This window comes from Mus musculus, chromosome 5 (assembly GCF_000001635.26).
Source record: "Mus musculus strain C57BL/6J chromosome 5, GRCm38.p6 C57BL/6J".
NCBI classification, from domain to species: domain Eukaryota; kingdom Metazoa; phylum Chordata; class Mammalia; order Rodentia; family Muridae; genus Mus; species Mus musculus.
Genome location: NC_000071.6, coordinates 132,036,937 through 132,062,210, shown reverse-complemented (window position 1 = coordinate 132,062,210; position 25,274 = coordinate 132,036,937). Strand labels below are relative to the sequence as shown.

General features: G+C 41.6%; 1 protein-coding gene across 1 annotated transcript in view; it reads left to right on the top strand.

Moving 5' to 3' along the window:
- The window catches only part of Auts2 (autism susceptibility candidate 2), a 1,105,888-nt gene that overhangs the window by 481,010 nt on the left and 599,604 nt on the right, over positions 1 to 25,274 (top strand). Inside the window, 1 exon segment of the mRNA NM_001363480.1 lies at positions 11,802 to 11,903. Within this exon segment, the coding sequence (NP_001350409.1) occupies positions 11,802 to 11,903 (102 nt within the window).

Genomic DNA, 25,274 nt, shown 5'->3' with positions numbered 1-25,274 from the left:
CCACTGTACTTAGTCGCCGTGTGTCTGTGTTGCTTGTCAATCATGATGTTACTTGTGATAACAACATAATGTTTCTGAAATGACTCAAGAGCCTAGGATTAAATGAGCTGTCTACAAATACCAGCCATTAATTTGTTTAACCCCACTTAACCATAAGTGGTAAAGTTCTGCATGGGAAGTTAGGCAAGGCACCTGTAGCACCCATAGGCTCTGAGGATCGAGAACCAGGTGTGTGCACATGGATCAGTGATCTTTGTGTGTTCTAGGTTCAGCTTTCCACTCCATTCCTGAGGATTTTAATTGAGACCTTCATATTTCTGGTCTGTAAAGGGAACACCTTAAAAAAAATGATGTAGAGAGTTTGTCAGAGAAACTATGGGGTTAAAGAACAATGAGTCAGCTATTACAGAGTGTGTAGCACTCTTGCTGCATACCAGTTTGTCTCCCAGTGCTGCTGTCACCTGGTTTATAACTGCAAGTAACTTGAGCTTCTCACACCCTCTTCTGGCCCTGGAAGTCACTGCACTCACATGCATGCACACACACACACACACACACATTCATACACTGTCAAGTAAATAATAAGATTAAGTGAGTTATGTGCCATTATTGAAAACTCGTATTTCAGGACATCCAACATTTGTGAACATTGGTGTAAAAATGAAGCCAGCTTGTTGGTAACTGGTTGTCTTATGTTAACCCTCTAGACGTGAGAATGTAGTATGTCTTGTTTTGTCCTTGTCATATTTGGCTTCACACATATCCCAGTGGTAAAAATTGCCATATAGGCAATTTGTAGGCAATTCAAATAAAAAATTAGTTGAGTTATTCAATGCACGCACGTTTTCTGGTCACAGCTCAGTGCAGGGTTTTGTTGTACATCAGAGTTGGTGGTGCGTTCATTTTCTTTTGTGTTTGGGTGGAGGAATTCTCCATTGGAAAGTTGGTTCTGTTAACTTGCAAGTGTGTGTACATCAAAGCCACCATAAGAATAAATTTAAGCCTGATAGTGTACGCAGCTTCAGTACACATTGGCGAAATATCCTGCTGATTGCTGATTACAAACAGTTGTTAATTCTCTACTTCACTAAATTCAGAGTGGAGAAACTTTCCTTAATAAAGAACAGATTGAGGAGATCCAAGACCTCACTGTGTGGGAATTAATGGCAGATGCATACACTGGTAGTTAAAATGTTTCATTAGATGTTAATGTCTTGCTGTGTTTTTAATTGTTCAGGAATTAGCCTCTAGAATATTAAAACCATCTGTTTGTTATCATGATGAAACAGAATGCTTAAATAGTTATTAATTTGTGTTTCTTCTCTCTTTTTGAGGAATAATCTGTAAAACTTTGATCCGTTGGGAGTATTGGGAATTCGAATGGGGAAGTAAAGAATTTTAAAGCATACCCATGCTTTGACTAGCTGAGCTGCCTTCTTTTATATGAGCCTGGTGTGGGTGTTTAGATCCCCTCCTGCTCTCCTCCGTTGTTTCTCCCCTCGGCCCTTTTCTTTCTCTATTCTTTGTAGAGATATAAATTTAGGAGCCAGGTTGACTCTTTTTTTCCATGATGCAATGAGAAAGGCCACTGTGCTGGTTGCTGTTGACGTATGGTAAAGTTTAAGTACACCCTCACACATACTGATAATTTAATATAGAGCATCTGATGCTATGGCTGTGTTGGTAGAACCCTTGCCCAGCATTGATGAGACCCTGGTCTCATCCTCAGCACAGTATCAGCCTTAGCTGTTGTGTTGCATGCCTGAAATCTTAGCACTTGGAAGGAAGAGGCGGGTGGATCTGAAGTTCCGTGACGTCTTAGGCATCTTATTTTCATTTTAGATGTATGGTGTGTGACATGTATGCAAAAACACCACATACGTGCAGTGCCTACAGAGGCCAGAAGAGGGCAGAAGATCACCTGGCTCTGGCGTGAGCTGCAATTTGGGTGCTGGGATTTGAACCCTGAGTCTGCTGCACCACTTTTACAGCCTAGAGCTTAGACATACAGAGTCTCGAAGGACAGAAAGCTGAGGTTGTTTGGGTTTTGTTTGGTTGTTTGTTTTGGTTTGGTTGGTTTCTTTGGTTGTTTTTGGTTTTGGGGGAGGTTTTTTTGGATTTAATGTTTAAAGATATTTATTGTTTCCTATTGTCCTATACAAGCTAAAGACACTGGCTGGTGCAGATTTAGTTGATATTCTGCAGTTTTCTTGACAAAGACTCCTTTTTTTGTGTGTCCAGGTAGGTTCCTCAGCCCATTGATTGAGAAGTGTTGTTTAGTGTGCACAGGTTGTAGTGTGAAGACACAATGCACAATGCAGTGTCTATTTATTTTATTAGTTAGAAACATTTCGTCCTGGTTTGATTGCATGAAGCCTTTGTGGTATTTCAGGTAACGCTGAGAAACTCTGTTTCCCACATTGCTTCAAGAACAGAAAACAGGCTCTTCAGGTACTAGCCTTGCCCTCTGTGCTAAAAACCAAATGTCAGTACAGTTTGCCCGTCCCAGTTAGCTTTGTCACCTTGACCTAGGGACGTAGCCTATAAACATCCTCACTGCACCCCTTCCTGTCACCCACCTCTGCGTATTTTACCTCGTGTAAAAGGGGGATGTATTTTTTAGACAGAGTCTTCTGGGACAGTAGGAAATCAGTGCTCCGTGGCACCATTCTTGGATATAGTACCCTGAGCCTACGGTGCTGGTCTCTCAGATCGCAGGCAGTAAGATAGATAGTGCTGAAGTTCCTGTAGGGTTTGACGACCATCCTGGTTCACTGTTACAGAGACTCCTTCTAACCATAGTTAATTCAGTTAGTGACTTGTTGATGAGAACCCAACCCAGCCTTCAGGAATATGTGTATGAGAAGACATGTAAACTATATCTACAATATGACAAAAAAAAACCAAAAAACCCCATCCTCTCTCCATCTGGCTTTAATTTTATTCCTCAGAAAAGTCACATTGTACATCTATAACCAACCAGATTACTTCTGTAAATACTGCTACTCACACCGAACCATTAGTATTGGATCTTACACTTTTACTTTAGGAGAGACATTGTCTTACGTAGCTGAAGATGGCCTTGAACTCCCTATGTAGACAAAGATACTCTGCAACTTGTGATCCTTCTGTCACTGCATAGCAAATGTTGGGCGTGGAAGACTAGGCCATCATGCCTAGTTTGATACATGCAGTACTAGAGTTGGAACACCTGTATGCTTTGCAAGACTCTAATCACCAAGATACATTCTCAGCCCTGTAAACAGATTTTTTTTCCCTGTGTTCTTGTTTCATGGTGCAGAGGATTGTATGGAGACTCACATACATACCTTGTAGTACGTGTTTTTGCAGGTTTCTACCATTCTAAGACATGTTTGAAGAAAAATTATTTCAAAACAAGAGAGAAAGCCTGTTAGTAAAATCAATGGGGATCTTAAATGCCTCACATCATCTAGATTATTGAAGTGGCACTCTTGTCAGTAAGCACATGTAATACTTAGAGAACCATTAACTTCTGTTAGTGCTTTTTGACCTTTCACAGAACAAGTACTTTTAAAAACCTTAAATGCCAGAGTGATGATTTCTTTTAAACTCACAGTAATTATATGCTACTTTCCCCTTTATTTTTGCTACACCTGACTCTTTAAAATAACTTAAATTACCCATGATAGCTGTTTTATGGAACAAAATCCATCACTGTACATTCTGAAGAATGAAGCATCCATGGACCGAGTTAAGGAGTGTATATCACTCGTCCCTTTACCTGCCAGTCAACTTATTGACACATCTCAGAAAAACAGCCTTTCATGACCTATAATCCTCTGCCCAGACACTATCAATCGGGCATTAGGGGTCAGCTCTCTAGGCCCATCCCTGCACTAACAGAGTGCATGCAGCAATGAAGGCGCATGGCTGAAGCTACATAAGAAGATTGGGTGATGCAGGTTGACCTAAAAAGCATGCTGTGTATTGAAGCATCCTCAGATATGGGACAGAACTGCAGGACAGAAGGGTGGCCAGGCCATGGTTAGCTTTTCTGCTTTACTACATCCATCAGAGACAGGGATGGGACTCAGTGCTATTGGTTCATGAAGCCCAGGGTTTCATCCAGAGCACCTGATAACCTGAGCATGGTGGTACATTCCTATAGTATCTGCATTCAGTTGGTAAATGCAGGAGGATAAGAAGTTCAAGGTTAAAGTTGGGTATATGGCAAGTTGATACCAGCCTGGCCTATATGAGACCCTGTCTCAAATAACAGTCAAGAAACAAACGAGGAACATAAGCATACTAAAAGCTGGTCATTCGTGTCCTTAGGAATATTCGTTGAAATAGAGTAGGAGGAGGGGACAGATTCTGTTCATCGTTAGATTAGCTTGATTTCACTTTTAATCGCGCTAATTAAAAGCTGGGAGACTGGTAGAGCCTTTGCTCTGAGTTCTAGCAAATGCCTTTGGCATACTGTTGAGGAATGTGACAGAAGCGGTCTTAAGACAGTGAAGGAGCAATGGCCTCATAGATGATGGCCAAACAGGGAGAGAAAGGGGACACATACTATAACTTTTCAAGTGAAAGAAAGAAAGGAAGGAAGGAAGAAAAAGAAAATATAAACAAGAAAGACAAAATTAAAAAAAAAAACAAAAAACAAAAAACCAAGTACAGAGCTAGGCTTTTTTGTTTTGTTTTATTGTCTTATCTTCTGTGATGGGAAGAAGAAAGCCAGGCTGTTTGTATCCTCTAAAGACAAGGATTGCATTCACCTGACAGGGTTGTTACAACCAATGGTACAGTTTGTATCTCAAGGATCTCTGGAGGCTAACAGTCCAAGTTTGATGAGGAAGATACATCCCAGCAGTAAACAGCTTGGCTTGCCTGTACAAAAGCCTAAATCTGTCCCATCCCCTGAGATCCAAAAAGTAGAAACAAAAGAAAAGGGAAAATGCCAGGGTTTCTGCCATTTGGCTGTCTAGTGGGCCTCTGTGCTTATCTTGCATGTTCTGCCTATGTCTTCAAGTGGCCCTTTCTTCCATGTTTGGAGATCCTGGCATCTGTCTTGATAATGTTTTAATTTTTTCAACCCTGGTTAGAATAGAATATTATGCGCTTGTTTTAGTCCCTTTCCTTCCATAGGAAGAATTCCATAAACTGGAGGAATTATCAACAATGGGTGTTTACTATGCTTATGTTTCTGTGGGGTAAGAAGTGTCAGAGCACAAGGGCAGCATCTGGTAAGAGCTTCAGGGTTGTGTCTTAACAAGTGGAAGTGGAATGGATGCCAACCAGGTAGAGAGGAAAGGGCTAGATGGGTTGAACTTACATCACATCCAATCCAGCCAGCACTAACTATGCATGTCAGGATATGGGTGGTATTAGTTCATCCATGGAGGTCCTTTGTTACCTAACCTCCTCTATTAGCTCTGTTTCCACTGCTGTGCTGATATACCGTGACAGAAGGCAGCTTAAAGAGAGAAAGGTTCATTTTAGATGACAGCTCCAGAGAAAGACAGAATCCATAGTGATCGAGAAGTCATGGCTCCAGAAACACGAAGCAGAGAGATCACAGGAAGCGGGGACAGAGGAAAGGACTTGGAGAGATTATATAAACCCTCAAAGGCAGACTCCAGTGATACGCTTCCTTCCTCATGGCTCTGCCTTCTCATGGGCCCGTTATCTCCTCAAATAGTATAGCCAGTTGGCGACCAAGTGTTCAAATAGGAGAAATTATGAGTGACAGTTGTCATTCAAACCATATCACCTTTCATAAGTATTGATTGAGTGATTAAATTCTTAACAAGTGGAGATTGGAGAATACACTGATACCCTGTAGACCCCCTGGGGGACTTCTTTAAATTTTATCATTCCAATTAGTACAGCCTCTCTCTCTGAAGAACCAAGGTCCGGGTCTTCAATTTATGTGTTCTGGGGAGATATAAGTCTATAACAAAGTATTGTAGGAATATTCTAGAAGGTGCGTTTTGACATCCACATTCTTAAATGTCTCAATATTTGAAAAAATAATTGATCATAGAACTTGCTACATGAATTGTGCTCTGTCTTCACAGCTTTCTATCCAATAGTCCTTCACAGATGTTGAGTTGACTTATAATGTAACTTTAAAAGATAGCTGTGGAGAGAGGAGAAGCCCTCGCTGTAATGAGGGTTTTATTTCTGATCTGATTTGGAATGAACTCAGTCCAAAACTATGGCAAGTTGGAAAGAAACTTAATGTCAGTGTTCATATCACAAATTTTTTGATAGCTGTCAACCCAAGTATTTTATATCATAACAAATTCTATATACTCTTGATTTTTTTCAATTAAAAATGACATGGGGCTGGCGAGATGCCTCAGGGGTTGAGTGCTTGCTCTGCTTCCGGAGAACTGAGTTCGATGCCGAGCAGTTAGGTGGTTCATAGCTCCAACTCTGGAGGAGCTGGTGTTCTCCACCAGCCTCCGTGGGTACCCAGATGCCCATGTGCAGACACACAAACAGACGTGCACACATACAATAATAGTCAAAGAAACCCTCAGAACAGGGATAGACAATGAGTTAGTATGTTTTCTATACACTTGATGGTCATACATTGTGGTGCACATCTTTAATCCTAGCCCTTGTGATATTTAGGACAGAGGATCAGGAGGTCAGGGTCTTCCATGGTTACATAGTGAGTTTGAGACCCTGTCTCAGAATACACACACACACACACACACACACACACACACACACCACACTGAAGCTCGGCACTGAAGTCTGAAGATGATAGTGAAAGATCATGGTGCATCCTCAGCAGTCAAGTCCTATACCATTATTTCATGTATGTAACATAAATCATTTCCTTAATATCACAGCTTAGCCATTCTTAGTCATCATCTGTAAGCTTAGCAATATTTTATTCTTTGCGCAGGTCAAGTGCAAAGTGAGCTTGCTCCATGGCAACTGACTGAGGTACCTCGCCTGTCCTTTCAGCTCAGTTCTTCCCTACTTTGTTTATTTGGAGTTCAGTTGTGTGAAGGAAAAGTGCCTGATTAGAACTTCAGAGATGTGGAGAGGTTGCAATGTTGCAAGTCCATACCCAAATTATGTTGGACGATCTGTAACCTCCTTAATGGCCATTTGCTGCTCTCCTCTGATTCTGTGAGCATTAGGTAAATCCTTTTGAGTGTCTTGTCTCTAGTTTTTATCAATCCAGACTAAGAACCCATTCAGACGGCATTTGAGGCCAATAGTTGAGAGAACTTCTTTCCTCTAATCCATCTACCTGAAGTTTCCACCCATGTGTTTGAAAAGCATTTTGAATTATGACCTTTTTGTTCTGTTACAATAAAGTCTTCATGAACTGTCATCATGTCAGAAAATGGAATTTGTGGGGACTTAAATCTGTGTTCACAGTCTGTGGTCACTCAGGTTTGGCTTTAGAATGAATTATGCCTCATCTTCTGAGGTGAGAGCTGTTTCTGCATCATACTTGCTGTGGAAGTCGCTCTTGTGCTTTCTGTCCTATGCTTCCATGATCCCTGATGTGTGGTAGGGCTCCTGCCTTCTCCCCTGCTTATAAGATGACATAGTCAGAGAGCTCTGACTGCCTGCCTGCTTCCTTTGTGTTTACGTTCATAACTGTACAGTGAGATTAATCTCGGCTCAGTTCCCTGTCCTTCTTTTATGTACCTGCTACTTTTTCAATACTGGAAATCCATTGAACTCCTTTAAATGTTTAATCATGTATGTGTTGGACAAGAGGAAGCAGCTCTGTAATTTTCAGTTTCTAAAAGAATAGCAGTGTCCAGGTCATTGACCTTAAACGTTTGCCGGCTCATTCTTGTAGAATATTTTTAATCCCAATCTGGGGTTTTTACCCTACCTTTGCTCATTGAGTTCCCAGGTAAAAGATACACACAGACTTTGTATTTATTATAAGCCTTTATTAGGACCAATGCTGGACATGTATCTACCCTCTATGCTATTAGAATCTATTTTCTGTCAATAACCTTGAGTTATTACTTGCTCTGTCCCACCTGGGATGCTCTTAACTCCACTTAACCAGCCCTCATTGCCATGCTTTCGTGATTCCTAACCCATGGCATCTTTCTCCTATCTCCACCTCTATTTCCCCTGGTTCTCCTCTACCCCAAGCCTTAGAACTCTAAATCCCACCTAGGTCTTTTCTGCCCAGGTATTGGCTATCAGCATCTTTTTCCCCATCATGGATTACTTGGGGGTCAGGGTCAGCTGGATCTACCTGTGATTTCTGGGAGCAGTCAATATTTGGCATAGCAAAAGGCTACACTTCAACAACACGTCTCTAAAACAGTGTCCAGAGTGTCCTTCTCTTTGCTCCCTTCCCCCTCTCCTTTTCTCACTGAACCCAGAACCTGCTGATTTGGCAAGACTGGCTAGCCCACCGATCCTAGTAATCCTCCTGCCTTTGTTTCCCTAGCGCTGTAATCAGAAGAGAATGTCCCCATGCCCAGCTTTCTGCTTAGCCATTTGGGTCCCAAACTTAGGTCTTCATATACGCATGGCAAGAACTTTGCCAACTGAGCCATCACACCAGCCCCCTCTCATTCCCCTTTTTATTCATTCCATAAGTAAAATAGGTGTAACCTATATTCATGGTGCAGCTTCCTACCTCAGTTAACCCAGCCTAGAAACTCCCTCGCAGGCAAGCCCGGAAGTTTGTTTCCTTGGTAGTTCTAAATCCCATCAAGTTGACAATCAAGATTAACCACCCCAGCCATTAATAACAGTTGACACTCTCCTGAGATCACAGTTCCAGAATACAGAGAACATATTTTCCACAATGAAATCTAATGAAAAGAAAACTTGGCGTCTTATGTTTTATAAAAGATAACTCTGTTGATAGGATTACCACCACCCATGCCAGACACCCACTTCGTCATTTTGTTTAGTTTGCTCTAATTCATTTGCCTCCAGTGAAATTAGAGAATGCGTTCCAGAAATCTTCATGTAAACACAATCGCGAGAACGTAAAGCTTGCTGGTCAGATTTCTCACTGCCTGTGTTATAGCAAAAGCTTTCTTACACTGGCCCCCGTGGATGCTGGGACAAATCAATGCGAGCAGATTGATTTTTCTTGGGTCTTTAAATGTTTAAGCTCGCACCTGGCCTTTGTGATGTCTCCTGCTTGTAGGTAATAGCTGGGAATTCCAGGCGAAGGATTACAACTTCTCAGCTACTTAGGCTACCCCCAAATGATCCATCGGTTGCGGCCGAAACATCCCAGCTTGAAAATGTATTCGTGGGATTAGGAATGAGCACGTCTTCACTGAAATCTTGCGGTTTAGCTCTAGCGATTAGGGTAGTCAGTTCGTGTCTTTGAAATACTGAGCTGGCTGACAGCTTAAAATCCTAAGTTTCCTTTAAACTTGAGCTGGGCTTTGGCGGAAAAAGGGGGTAGCACAGGAGGGTTGGATTTTATGTACGCTTCTCCAAACAGAATTCACTTAAGTGTGTTTGCCGTCAGGGCCTTGGGAATGCAAGCAAGCTGATTCCCTGCCGCCCTCCTTGGGTTCTGCCCTCAGCCCAGATCAACATTTAGTCAGATAATTGACACCGGAGCCTTTGAAGTCTGTTGTGGGCCGTGTTATAAAATCATTCTTCTCTCATGAAGAAACATGGAGAGGGGACTCTTTGCAATGTCCAGGTTGTATATTAGAAATATTTTTTTTATTTTAATTTTGAATTACACTTGCATATTTGTGAGTTTGTGTGGGTGCACGTGGGGTTAGAGTACAGTTTGCAAGGATAGGTAGGCTCTCTTTCTACCGTGTAGATTCTGGGAGTTGGTCAGCCACTACCCCAGAGTTACTAAAATACAAAGGTGATGGTAAGGCACTGCAGAATCATGACTTGTGTGTTTTATGTGCACCACTAACTGGGTACTGAGTATTAAACCAGTTAGCAATCAGCAATAGAATCCTGAGTTTGGATCCTAGGTTTTGGCCTAACTCTGAGTTCATCGTTCCCTGATTTTCATTTCTGATTGGAAATGGTTCTGCCTTTCCGTTATGAGAATTAGTTAAATAATACATCTTGTCTTGTTTTTGAGACAGGGCCTCGTGTATGCCAGGCTGCCCTTGAACTCACTGAGTAGCAAGGATGACCTGGAATTAGCAGTGGCCCTGCCTCTGCTTCCCAGCACTGGGGTTACAGATATGTGTGTTGCCATGCAGGGTTTCTGAAGTGCAAAGGATCAAACCCCGGGTTTTGTATTCAATGATTGAGCTATATTGACTGTCAATAACAAGATGCTGCATATAAATCAGAGCATATGTTCTCTGTGCAGGTTAGACCGTGGCAACATTACTGCTTTCTTGCACTTGAAAATTATAGTGGGTGAGAGGAGTCAGCTGATAAAGGCGGTTACCAGTGAGCCTGAAGACCTGGGTTTCACTCCTGGGAACCACAAGGTTGATAGAAAGAACTGATTCCCAAAAGTTATTCTTTGGCCCATGAGACATGTATATGTCTCCCTAATGTGCACATACAGAAATAAATAAATGCAATAAGTTTCATGATGTACTATAGTTAATGGGACTGGAAATGAAGCTCATGTGATAACATCTCACATTCAGTGTTGTAATATAATAGTGCACCCATCTTACTGAGCTACATCCTAGCCCCCAAAACAAAAAAGAAGGAGGTAGACATTTGAAAAGGCACTATTCTGACCTGTAACATACTGGTAAGAAAAGGCTCACAGCGCTCCCCGTCTGCATTCGGTTAGAATTAGTAAATTTCAAATTAATGTAGGAGAAAACTCAGACCTTAGAGGGCTCATGGGGAAAGAAAGTAAAATTAGCACTAGTTTTTGAGGTTTGTTATTGAAGATTTCCTGGCAAAGGGGGGCTTTAGACGAAAGTAATTTAAAAAATGGCTTGATTGAGATGTTGAAAGAAGAAATGCTCAGTTTTGGAGTTGGGGGATATAGCCTCTGTGGAGGAGATGAACCAACCGAGGTTTGAAGGCCGCTTTGTCCATCGTGGCACAAGACTAGGAGTATGGCTTACTTGATAGAAAGAATGCACAGAACTCCAGTGTTCAATCCCCAGCACTTCATAACCCAGGTGTGATAATGCTGTGTGCTTGTAATTCAAGGAGTCAGAAGGTGGATGATGGAAGGTCAGAAGTTGATAGTCATGCTTAGATACATAATGAGTTCCAGCTCATGCAGCCACATGCAACGCTGTGGCAAAGACAAAAATAAGTAAATAATCTGTTAAAGAAGGGGAGTAAAGGCAGGAGGATAGGAAGTTTACATTATTCTTGGTTACATGGTGAATTTCAGTTATTTCTGTCCTACCTGATATCCTGTATAAAAAAAACACAGATACAAACACGGGTCTGGAGAGGTAGTAGTGTCTGTACTGTTCTAGTAGAAGACCTGAGTTTGGTTCTCAACACTCACAGTGGGGAGCTCACAGCTGCCACCTGCAACTCCATCTATAGTGGATCCAGTGTCTCTTCTGGCCTCTATAGACCTGCCCTCCTGTGTGAGTTTGTACACATACACACACATACATGCGCACTTACATACTTACACACTCAAATGCGTACAACGTACATGCATATACACATATATAATATACTGCAGAAACATGCATATACACGCACATTCACATACATGCATACATAAACACACACAGGAGACAAATTTTTATGAGTTACAACTAAATGAAATGTTTGATTGGTATTGTCCAGGGCTCAAAGTTCATGGGCCAAGAAATCTATGTGTGAGCATCCCTCTGATTTTCTCCTGTTTTGCTTTTCTCTGTTACCTTCAGCTCAAGCCAGGACAGAACAGCTGCAGGGACAGTGACAGCGAAAGCGCTAGCGGAGAATCCAAGGGCTTCCAGCGGAGCAGCTCTCGGGAGAGGCTCAGTGATGTAAGTTTAAAATGCATCAGACAACTCCTGGACCACCGTGAAGCCCTTGCGGTGCAAGGCTCATACCTTCCCAACAGATGGCTCACCTGCAGTAGCCATGTTAGGAATGCTTTCTTGGTATATGTGTTTGTGTGTCTTTCTGTCTTCCCAAACTGGAGATTTGACCTAAAATGTATTTTAACAACTTATGGAGGGTTTCAGTGATGGAGAAGTGGGTAAACTTGTAAAAGCCGGAAACAAGAGTTCAGATTTCCAGGGCCCAAGTAAATGCCAGGTGGGCATAGGATCCTACCTGTAGGCTCGGGGCTTAAGAGATACAGATAATAAATCCCTGCAACTAACTGGCTCAGTACAGTAGCTACAACAGCCAACTCGGGTCAGTGAGAAGCTTTGCCTCAATGAATAGAGAGTCAGAGTTGGAAAGATGACAGAGTGGTTAAGATCACTGACTGCTTTTCCAGAGGACCCGTGTTTGACTCCTAGCACCCACATGACAGCTCTCACAACCATCTGCAACTACAGTTCCAGGTCACTCTTGCTTCCATGGCTTATATATGCAGGTGAAACACCCATATATTAAAATAAAAATAAATGAATAACCAAGTGATTGAGGAAGACACCTGTCTCTGCTCATATGTACTCCCACAACTGAGAATGTATGCAGGTACATGCAGCCATGTCACTACACTACATAAACTGTATAAACATGGGAAAAAGTATAATGGAGGTAGCATTATTTTTTCCCCTAAGAAATAGGAGATGGGCCAGTGAAGTGGCTTGGCAGTAAGAGTGCTTGCTGTTAAGAAATAAGTTTGATTTCAAGAACCAACAAGGTAGTAGAAGAATCAACTCTTGAAGTTTATTCCCTGACCTCTACCTACTTGTATTATGTCCAGCTCACTCACCTAGACTAAATAAACACACCAAGTAAATAAAAGCAGAAGAACTGGTAATATTTTTATCTGAAGAGCAGTCAGGCAATACTGTACCTACAAGATCACATCGTGGTGCTATGCTAAGGCCCTTGGTAATCTACACCTTGGAGTCAGGTAACAATCCAACGCTGTTGGCTTTCTTCTGTTCAGATGGGATGGCTGTCCTGTCCGGTACTTGACAAGAGAGAGTTATTAATAAATCTCCCAGAGATTTAGAAAGAAAGAAAGAAAGAAAGAAAGAAAGAAAGAAAGAAAGAAAGAAAGAAAGAAAGAAAGAAAGAAAGAAAGAAAGGAAGGAAGGAAGGAAGGAAGAAAGGAAGGAAAAAGGAAAGGAAAGGAAAGGAAAGGAAAGGAAAGGAAAGGAAAGGAAAGGAAAGGAAAGGAAAGGAAAGGAAAGGAAAAGAGTCACCAGGAATTGGATGTATCTGTTCTTCTCTAGACTCGCCCCCTGTGCACCTGCAGATCAGACTTCCCCCACCACCACCAACCCCCAATAATCCCATGTTACAAAGGAAACTGAGGTTCCATTTTTGGGTTCATAGTTTTCTTAATAAAAGAAATTTGCCAGGAATCGAAAGACACCTCAAGGACAGTTTTATTAGCGTTTAAGAGAAAAACAGCACAGGAGACAAGATGTAAATTTTTACAGCTGCTGTAACCATACTAAGAGGTCAAGGCCTGAACCCTACCGAGCCAGGTTCACTCACTTATCCCCAGTTAAGCCAATTAATAGTGAAAATTGTAATAAGATTTATTTAATGTTGCCACATTGAGAAGAGAGATAAAGGGAGCCAGCAATATCTTCCAGTCCTTGAAGATATGGTTTAGATAGAAGGAAAGAAATATGGATAATAAACCAGTCTAGCCAGGTATAGTCTCCCATGTGCTCCAGGTCGCCCCTGCAAGGTCACTTGTCAGTCTCTTGTCAAGCAAGCAGTTCCTCCTCTAGCTGCCCTGCAGGCTGTGTAGGCTTTTCTACTCCCAGAAGTGAAATTCTAGTCTCTTGGGGTCCATTCTTTCAATAGTCTGATGGCCGAAAAGGGGAACACAAGTGTCTCATTAGGATATATTGATTCCTGCCAGATGGGCCTTTATGCTGCCAGGAGGAGGGGAAGGGAGGGGAGCACAGAAAGTCATACGGTTTGTAAGCAGCCACATGGATAAATGAGAGAGGGGCTTCAGCAAAAGTAAAATGGCCCAGGGTCCCAGGGAAAGTGGGCTTAGCCTTTGGCCAGTACCCAAAAGGGGGATATTGAAAAGTAAAACAAAACAAAACAAAACAAAAAACCAGCCATTTTGAGTCTTTACTGAGAAAACTAGTCAGGTAGAGGTGCTACCAAGAGGAGGCTTCTGGGTAGGGAAAGTAGATATCTCATTAATAAGATAATGGCCCTTGCCATCTCCTTCTGGGTAGCTTAGGTTCCCAGGGCTAGAGATGGAACTTATGAGGGAAGGGGTCCCAAAGCCTCTGAAGTTTGAAGCTACTGCATAACCCTGCTTCTCCTGAAACCCTTCTATCCTGCTTTGGACCCTTCTGGTCCTCCTGTATCTGTTTTATTGATTGACTGCAGCAGCGTGTGTTTTTGGTTCCTTATCTCCTCATTCACTCTAAGGCAACAGCCATTGTCGTGAACAAGGCCTCGGTGTGTTGCAGAGAAAATATGATTGATTTTTGTTCAAGGAAAATGAGAAGTTATACTTTCAGCGTTAAATGTTATAAGCACATATGTAATTTTTATTACATTCTGTGTGAAAGTACTCATGCATATACCATATTGCACATGGCCTGTGTGTGTGTAGGTGAAAGGACAACTTGGTGGAATTGGTTCTGTCCTTTTATTATATAGGTCTCAGGAATAGTATTGGTGTCCTCAGATATGGCAGCATCGCCTTTAACCCCTGAGCCATCTCAGCAGCTTTGTGTGTGTGTGTGTGTATGTATGAATATGATTTTAAGTACACATATGTTATAGTTCTATACTTCATATTGTTTTTACTATAGCCACTAAAACAAAGACTATAGATAACTGCATAGTACCAAATGACAATACTCAGACTGTTCCATATAATATTGCATTATCCTGACTCATTTCATATGAAACTACATTATATCACATTGTTCCGTCTGACGATACTGCATTATCCCTTCAAATTTCATGAAATAATACTTTGCTATTCTGGCTGGCTTGGTCAGTGTTCTGTTGCTGTTAAAAGACAGAATGACCAAAGCAACACTTACAACATTCAAATAAGGTTTTGCTTTTGGATTAAGAGGCATAGTTATCATGGGGCCAGCAGACATGATGTTGAAAAGGAGCTGAGAGGTATGTCCTGACCTACAAGCAGAGAGACAGGGGAAGACAGAGTGACACAGAGGCACTGAGCATGCTATAGCCCGTTGAAACCTCTATCCCCCCCACCCCCCCAGTGACACACTTCCTTCAATAAGGCCAATACTCCCTAATCCTTCTAATCCTTTCAAAGAGTTCTACTTCTTAATGACCAAGCATTCAAATATAAGAAGATCCTATGGGGGCTATTCTCACTCCGACACATTCATTCCATCAGATTGCGGTAACTGATTTCATATGGTGATTATTCTGTATTGTTCTTACCCATATTGTATGATAATACATTACTCAGCCCGATTTTGTATAATTAAATATGTCACCCTGAGAAATAACATGTGATAATATTGTTTTACTCTGGTTTTTGATGTGACTATATGATAATGTCACATTTCCCTGTATCAAACCAAGGAGACAGCACCATGACACAACTTTTTGTCACACTTCCGAGGCAGATAGGTTGTTTTGTGTGTGGAACTTAGAAGAATTAATGGGATTAAGCAAAGCTATTATTTTTTACAATATTCCTTAATATGTTGTTAAATAAAGAGTATTGTCTTCACCTATGAATGTAATTGTGTATGTAAGAATGATAGGTTTGTGGGGGGGGGTTAGGTTTTTTTTTTGGATGGGTTTTATTAGTTTTATGATAGAATTATATAATCACAAAATCATAAGTACTGTGCTGATCTAAATTCCAAATACGCAATGGCATATTCAGTTCTTTTGAGATTATTTTATCTGATTTTTTTGTTTTTGTTTTTTGTTGTTGTTGTTTTGGGTTTTTTGTTTGTTTGTTTGTTTTTGGTTTTTTGGTATTTGTGATGTGTATTATGGCCTGACATGAAACTTGCTTTTAGCCAAGGATGGCCTTGAACCACTTACCCTCCTGCCTTAGCCCTCCATGTTCTGGGATTATTGGCAGGTGTTTCTCCCCATGACCACCTTGTCATGCATTTAGTGTGAGGTCATTTTGATTTTGGAATTATTCTGGGGTTACCCAGTCACACTTGAGTTACGGCTTTGTGTTGTGGTTCTCAACATTCCTAACTAACCCTGTGACCCTTCAACCCTCCATGGTTTGCTGACCCACCAGCCTCAAAAATATTTTTGTTGTTATTTCATACATGTAATTTTGCTCCTGTTATGAGTTGGAATGTAAATACTTGATGTGCAGTCCATCTGATGTGCGGCCCCTGTGAGGTTGAGACTGGGCTGGCCTGCAGATGGAGCCTGTAATCAGCGTGACCTCTGACTGCCTGAAGATTGGGTACTTTTGCACTTTCAACTGCTTTCCCTTTCCTAGAAATAAATCCCAACCTCTCTACAAAATGGCCCAAAGTGACCTCAAAACGGTCAGTTAACACAAACCTAGAAGCGAAAACCATGAAATGTAGGGATGAAAACAGTGAAATCTACATGGTCTGTGTGATTCCTCGCTGGGTTGTTAAAAGCATCACGCCAAAGCATGGACGCAGGAGGCAAGTAGTTCATTGAACTTTTCTACCTCAGGAGGACTGGTTGTGAAACACAGGGAAACCATGAAAATCACTTAACTCATAGGTGTCTATTATGTAGCATATGCAGAGTATTTCAACAGTAAGAGGACTGCCTCTTTCAAAATGATTCTGGGATCTTGAACAGCTGTGGCTGCAAAAGAGAATACTAAGTAGCTGCTAACAGTGTTTGAAGATTCTCAAAGTCCTTCGTCCTTCGTCCTTAGAGGTGCAAATCAAAACCAAACTGAGGGGCCTAGAGATACAGCTCCGTGGTTATGAACGTAGACTGCTCTTGCAGAGGACTGAGTTCTGTTCACAGCACCCATCTGGTGTATTCACTACCACCTTCACTTTAGCTCCAGGAGATACAGCACCCCTTTTTGGACTCAGAGGGCGTCTGTACTCATCTACATATACCTCCTGAACAAATGCATAAGTAAAAGTATAAAATCAATTTTAAAAGCTGAACTGAGAATCAGTTTACACCCACTAGAGTTGTTATAACAAAGCAAAAATAAATAAATGGTAAGTGTCAGTTGCATGGAGGAGCTGAAACACTCGTGTATGCTTCTGACAAGAGTATAAAATCATATGGCCATTGAAGAAATCAGTTCAGACCTTCTTCTGCAGGTTAAAATGTAAAGTTGCCCTGTGACCGAGTTAGTGTGCTTTTCAACATATACTTAGGAAAATAAAAAGAGAGAATTTGTGTTGTGTTCTGAGACTTTGTGTGTATAGAAGCCAAACAGTAAAACAATCTGTCCATCAAAAAAAAAAAAAAAGAAAGAAAAAGAAAAAAGAAACAGAAGAAATACGTGGTATATATGTATGTAAGGAATATAGGCAGCCACAAGAAGTATATTGACATTGTAATACTGTCTTTCTGTTGCTGTGATAAAATACCATGACCATAAGGAACTTCGCCTGGAAGTGTACAGCATCATGAATGAAACTTAAGGCATGAAGCAGGAACTGAAGCAGAGGCCATGGAAAAATGCTGCTTACTGGCTCTTGCTCTTATGGCTCACCCAGCCTGCTTTCTAATATAACCCAGGATCTTCTGTCCAGGAGTGGCCCTGCCTACAGTGAGCTGGGCCCTCTTATATGAATTATTAATGAAGAAAAATGTTCCCACAACCTTTCCTTTTTCTTAGTAGAAGTTCAGTTGAAGTTCCTTCCTCCCAGATGGCTGGCCTGTGACAAGTTAGGGAGAAAACACAAAATCTAACCTGGATACATATTTAGTACAAAATGGATATACTTTTAAAACAGCATGGAAAATATGATGCATTCCTGTAATGGCAAGACACAGGCTATTGGACTAGGAGGATCACCAGTTCAAGGATAGCCTAAACTACCTAGACTCTTATCTCAAAACAGCAGTCTCATTTGCAAGCCAACCTGACAACAGGATGCCTCTTAATATCTTGTCAACGCTTTTCAGAATAAGATGTCAGTCTTTTTGTTTGCTAATTACTAAATGGCATTGAAGAAGGAAAAGCAAAGGACTGATTAACTGAGTGGTGTGGCCTACACCTACAATCCTAGCTACTCCAGGACCTGAGGCCGGGAAAGGAGGTCAAAGGCCAGCTGAGGCAATTAGAGAGCCACCTGGAATCCAAGGTAGGAAGATTTCAAGTTCAAGGCTAGCCTGGGGAATTTAGCAAGACCTTGTCTCAAAATAAATTTTATAAAAGCTAAGGATATAGCTCCATGGTAGAGAGCTTTCCTGACTCACCGTTTCGTCCCAACCACCATGCAATTTTTATACGGGGGGAAAAAAAACCACTATATTGCGTTTTAATTTTCAAAATATCCTGTATTTTGTTTATTCTGAGTTGCTGGATTTTTAAATGAATAGGAAATACAAATTATAATATTCTGTCTACTAATTATGTCTGTTGTCATTAGTGTTTTTTTTTTTTCTTTTTCTTGAATGGTCATGCTTCTCTGCTTCTTTGCATGCCTATGTGTTAAACAGATTTTTTTCAGCATGTTTGTATGTGTGTGTGTGTGTGTGTGTGTGTGTATGTGTGTGTGTGTTTGTGTGTGTATGATATGTGACCCAAGGGGTTCAGAAGAAGGTGTCAGAGCCCCCAGAACTAGAATTAAAAGTTGTAATGAGCTAGAAACGGGATGAACTTGGGTCATCTGTGAGTGTCATAGTCATTTCTACACACTGAGCTGTCACTCAGATCCTGACAATCGTTTTAACTGAATGTGAAGTAGCATCCATTATTTCTTGAAGGTGCTGCCTATTTTTTATTTCTATATGTATTACTGATTCATCATTTTGAGGTTTCCTTCTGTGCTTTCTGTGTGGCAGCAGAAGAACCCTAGTCTATAGATAATTCTCTTTGGCGTGAATGTGCTGACTATATCATATTGTAGTAAAAGGATTTTCCCCTTGAGTTGATGGGGATGTGAAGGATGTCCTACCTGGGTGTGCTGGGAAGCCATTCCTGGTTCTTCCTGGAGGCTGTATTGCTCACCTAGAGTCCTATTCTCCATGTATAGTCTTATGTGAAGATTAGAGGGAGACCTCCACACTGGTGTAGCCAACCTGTGTCCTGTAGACAGTGTTTGGAAGAGGAATGCTATGAAAGTAGCTCAACACAAATCTGTTTTCAAGTTTTAATTTAAAGCATGTGTGTGTGTGTGTGTGTGTGTGTGTGTGTGTTTAACTTAATTTCCAGTCTCTTGAACATGAACTGCATAATAGCGAAAGGTTGGTCACATCTGGCAACGTAGTATTCCTGTGAACCCTTCCCCTCTCCATCTTCAGATTTATGAACTCTAACCATCTTGTTTTCTCAAATTCTTAACTCTATCTTCTGACCTCTGCTTACCTCCATGGGCTCCAAATGAGTCACCCAGTACTGCATACAGAAATGTCTACAGCAGTTACCTGGGAGGATTGTTCTTTGTAGCCCGGGCTAGCCAGGCATGACCGCGAGCTCATGACCTTCCTTCTTCCACTTCTCCAGTTCTGGGTACCAGCTGTGTGTCCGTATGGCTGGTTTATACTGTCCTTTTTGGAACTCAGGGCTTTGTTCATGATAGGCAGACATTCTTCCTACTGAGCCATGCTCCTAGACCCCAGTGGAACTTAACCTTTCTTCTCTCAGATAATGTCAGTCTACACCCCTGTTGCCTGATGGCATGTCCCCCCCCCCAAAAAAAAAACCCTCAGCTCTTTGCATATTGTTTTTTTTTCTTTTTAGTATCATTAATTTGGAAGTATATTTTGTGCCTATTAGTCAGCAATTCTCACTACAGAATTTTCAACTGAGATAAAAATTCCCTTCAGTCTTTCACACTCATATGGTGTTATTTGTAGATACGTAGACAATGGAAGCTTAGTCTCAAGTGATGCTAATCAAGGCATCTTATTGTTCTAGCTTTGCTGTTTTAAATTCAGCAGGCAAAAAAGAATAAGGGAAAAACAAAACAAAACAAAACAAACTTGATGTAGTCAGAAGATCTGACTCGTGTGCAAAGCTTTAACAACCCAGTGAGCTTGGGTTTTCTACTATATTAGGTATTCCCCAAGCCATGTGGCCAGCGAGAATGTAATTGGCCACAGGACTTTGAGATTGTCTTCATCAAGGAGACATCATAACCCATTTAGATTAGTCACAAAGGAAAAAGTTAAGGGAAATATCTGAATATATAAATATTCATGAGGAGTTATTCAAGGGGGAAATATTGCTTCTGATTTATGCAAAATTTTATAATTGAGGAAGTTGTCAAAACTTGGGGATTGAACTTGAAAATTTAAGTACGTGGAGCAAAGCCTGGGATAACAGATCATAAGCATCTGTTACAAATAGCACAGAGATCTGTATTCAGATAGGATCATTATATTAATGTGCAATCCCCCAGAGACTCAGATGCAACAATTCCAGTACCACCAAACATTTTTTTTTCTCATACAGAATGAGTTTATTCACAGGATAGAAACAGAGAAACCTCAAGATCTACAGCTGGTAACCAGGGCCCTGGGAAGGTTGGCATGTGTCAAACTCAGAAAGTTTTTGCTTACTTCTCAAATCAATTGAAAATGGTACCCTAGCTAGAAAGCGTTCAGGAGGAATTCCTTCCTTCCTTCCTTCCTTCCTTCCTTCCTTCCTTCCTTCCTTCCTTTCTTCCTTCCTTCCTTCCTTCCTTTGGGTCAGACCTGCATTTTCCTTACTAGTAGTACTATGTACTTAGACTGAATGCAGTCTGTCTAACTTAGGACAGGCTGTCTGCTTTCCTGAACATTCTATAGATCTAAATCTGAAAATCGTCTTGGCTGTTTAAGAATGTCTGATCAAATATTTGTGCCTCCTCCATTCATTACCTGGTCAGATTGACCCAGAAATTCATCTCAAGTTCCATTCTGAAGTTCTCGGATGAATACTGAATATGGGAACAGCGGTAGATACTTTTCAACTCATGATAGGTCATTATTTAAAACTCATTTTAAGATGTGAAAATGAAGGATGAAGATCAAAGTGTGGACACTTTGCCCCTTCTTAGAATTGGAAACAATCACCCATGGAAGGAGTTACAGAGACAAAGTTTGGAGCTGAGACAAAAGGATGGACCATCTAGAGACTGCCATATCCAGGGATCCATCCCATAATTAGCCTCCAAACGATGACACCATTGCATACACTAGCAAGCGTTGGCTAAACGGACCCTGATATAGCTGTTTCTTGTGAGACTAGGCCGGGGCCTAGCAAACACAGAAGTGGATGCTCACAGTCAGCTATTGGATGGAGCACAGGGCCCCCAATGGAGGAACTAGAGAAAGTATCCAAGGAGCTAAAGAGATCTGCAACCCTGTAGGTGCAACAACATTATGAACTAACCAGTACCCCGGAGCTCTTGACTCTAGCTGCATATGTATCAAAAGATGGCCTAGTCAGCCATCACTGGAAAGAGAGGCCCATTGGACATGCAAACTTTATATGCCCCAGTACAGGGGAATGCCAGGGCCAAAAATGGGAGTGGGTGGGTATGGAAGTTGGGGGGGGGGAGGGTATGGGGGACGTTTGGGATAGCATTCTAAATGTAATTGAGGAAAATATGTAATAAAAAAAAGATGTGAAAATGAATGCTTAAGGCTTTTAGGGTTTTGATTCAAGGGGGACATGGGGTAAGAGATGTACTAATTATATCACAGACAGGCAGATAGCAGCATGGCCCAAGTGAGATTGGAGATCCTGTGTAATAGCTTGCAGAGGTGTGCCGTGTGTCTGATAGCTAGTCCCTAGTTGTTACTGTTTGGATTAGCTATACGGTGGGGAGGCAGACTATAGAGGATTGGTTTATATTAGTTCAGGAAACCAACGTTTAGGAATAATTGAAGTCCAACCGAAACGGAGGAGCTTTACAAAACATAGTGTGGCCTTGGAAACATCGGTTGCAGTCTGGACCTTGAAACGTTGCCTTTGCTTTTTCTGTGAAGGTGGGAGTGACAGTGGGTTCAGGAAAAACCTCTGAGAGAACCAGTGTTTGGGTGAGATTGTGAAGGGGAAGAACAGGCGGGCTGCAGATTTCATCTTGAAAGTCAGGTGGCTTTAAGTTGTTACTCCATCCATAGGTTTAGAGACAGAGTAGTCCAGGCTAGTCCTGAACTTGCTATATATTGAAGGATGACCTTGAACTTCTGGCTCTTCCACCTCCACTTCCTGAGCACCGTACACCACCACGATTACTTCATGCAGTGCTTGACATGGGACTGAGCTAGGCGAGAACTCTGCCTTGCTGAGCGTCGTGCTCAGCTCCAGGTGTGCCATTTGCCTGGTGGACTTTGCCTGGTAAAGTAGTTTCTATGCCTTGCTCAGTTTGTGTCTTATCTCCAAGGTATTTTTATTCCTCTTAAACTGTGGACTTTATTGTTTTCATCATTGTTAAAATAAAACAAACAAACATAAAACCGGGGCCTAGAGAAACCCCTTGACGAGTAAGAGCCCTTTCTTTTCTTCCAAAGGACTCCTCCTCTCACCCCAACACTGGTATCTGGTGGCTCAGAGGTACCTGACTTACCTTGCCAATTCTTCAGGCACCTACATTCATGTACTATAAATACTGATTATGCTCATATTTAAAAATTACAATAACAAACCTTAAAAAGAAAAGTATAGACAAATCTATGACTAAACTTTCTTTGTACGCCTCCCATGGAGCTGAGATCTTTATGTGTTTCCTGGCTATGGCCATTGTTCATGCTCCGAAGACAATAGTATAGCATTAAGTTTGGAAGGCAGGATCCATGGAGCTCATAGGCAAAATGTATGTTCTTTCCTGGGCCTGAATTCCACACATCCCTCTTTGTATTTGGAAAGCTTGGAGACTAAGTAGTGTTGTCCTCTGCATGTATCTGTAATAGATGGCGCAAATCTATTTTAGACGGTGCATTAGTTATTTTCATTTGTTGTGGTAAAACGCCATGACCAAGGCAGTTTATAGAAGGAAGGGCTTATTTGGACTGACAACTCCATGGGGATAGACGTCCATCGTGTCAGGGAGGCGTGGCCGTTGAAGTGGGTCTGAGAGCTCAGTAACTGGAAGTAGGATGAGGTGCTCAAGGACCATGGCCAGTGAGTAACATGCCTCCCTAACAGAGCCTTTCCTCTGAAACCTCCCCAAACAGCACCACCACCTGGGGTACCAGGGCCTGTGGGGGATATTTCTCATTTAAACCGCCACAGATGGATAATCAATTTTGTTGCATTGTCAAAGTAGTTGCGGAGCTACAGCCAGTCTGGATAATCAATTTTGAAATCCCCTGTTGTCGGTAAGCTGATAAAACAAAAATGTTAACTTCATGAGTTTAATGAGCAGCTTTGAAGACTGCTTAGTGACAGAGATACAGGAGAAGGCAGGCTGGAAGCAGAAAGAAGGCTAGAATAAGTATTTAATGAAGGTATACTCTTAAGGGCAGCTTCCTCCCTCCTGGAAACTGTGCTTCCACCGTGTATCCCATTACTGTCTCATGGCCTGTGTTGGCTGGAGACGGAGGCGGAGAGCGTTCCTGAGGAGGCCTAAGGAGATTGTCCTTCTCAGGGTACTGTTGTAATGAGAGAATTTGCAGATAGTTAGCTGAGGTAGTGATCTGATGGCAGACAAGCGGATGCTCCCACCTTCCTCTACCCAGCAGGTTGACAGAACCCTCCTCCTCCTCTACCTTACCAGCCTGACCCCAGTCTTCTTTCTACCTACTTCATTGGAAATGTGAATGTATCGCTGGATTTCAGAGAAATAAAAGCAGAGCTCTTTTCATTTAGCGAGTAGATTTTTTTTCCCCTAACCATGGATAAATTAGGTAATATTGCAGAGATTATTTTGGTTTGTGAGAGGGTGTTGTTTGTTTTGGTTTTGGTTTTGTTTTGAGAGGGTCTTATGTAGCCCAGGTTAGATTTTTTTGTAACTTATTTTCTGAGGATAGACCCTAGAGCTTTATGAATGCTAGGCTAGCACTCTACCAATTGAGCCACACACATGGTTTTGAAGTGAAGGAAACCTGATCCTTCTTTAAAGGAAAGAGAAATTTAAATCTGTCATTTCATTCTATGGACATGAATACACGGCATATTTTTTTTTTTCAATGAAGGAGTACTTTTCTTGTTTTCTCCTTCCTTTTCCCATTAAAATTAATTAATTAATCTATTTATTTATTTATTTATTTATTTTGCGACTGTGCCTTACTATGTTTACTTGGTTGGCCTAGAACTCAGCATGTAGATCAAATTGGCCTTAAATGGCTGATCTACCTACCTTTGCATCTCAAGTGCTATTGTTTCTTTTTTTTCAAAGATTTACTTATTATTGTATGTAAGTACACTGTAGTTGTCTTCAGACACACCAGAAGAGGGAGTCAGATCTTGTTACGGATGGTTGTGAGCCACCATGTGGTTGCTGGGATTTGAACTCTGGATCTTCGGAAGAGCAGTTGGGTGCTCTTACCCACTGAGCCATCTCACCAGCCCTCAAGTGCTATTGTTATAGGCATAGGCCACTACCTCTGTTGTTATAATTTCTTTTCTAGAGAAGACAGAAATAAAAACAAAACAAATCTGTCTCTTCTCCAAAGGTCCCATCTACAAACAAAGGTAGAATTAAACCAATGTGTTTATTATCCTTGCTTACAGAGCAGTGAATGAGGGGCCATGGGGAAAAAGCATCCGTGGACAGAAAGTAGCCTCACTAGATGGTCCATACCCAGCATGGACGCTGTCTACTGCAAGGCTACATAGATGGAGCTCTCCTCTAGTCTTTCTCAGCTGATATACTTCTCTGAGGCCGTAGACTCTTGGGGCAAAGTTGCACACAACTGATTGAGAGAAGCACCTGAAGGTTCCATGGGTCTCCTTGAGCATCCTTCTATGAAAGATCTTCACTATATCCAGCTGTGGTGTTACTTTCCATTGAAGTAGAGGTGAGTTTGTGAAGTAGTTATAGCTTTGCACAGCGAGTAGTCTTGTATAATAACCACAACATCGTGTGGCTCAGACTTACCTCAAATACTGGAACCCACTTCTTTGTCCTTTTTAGTAACAGTGGCCGACATAGTTCTTCAAATCTGAGTTAGAGTTA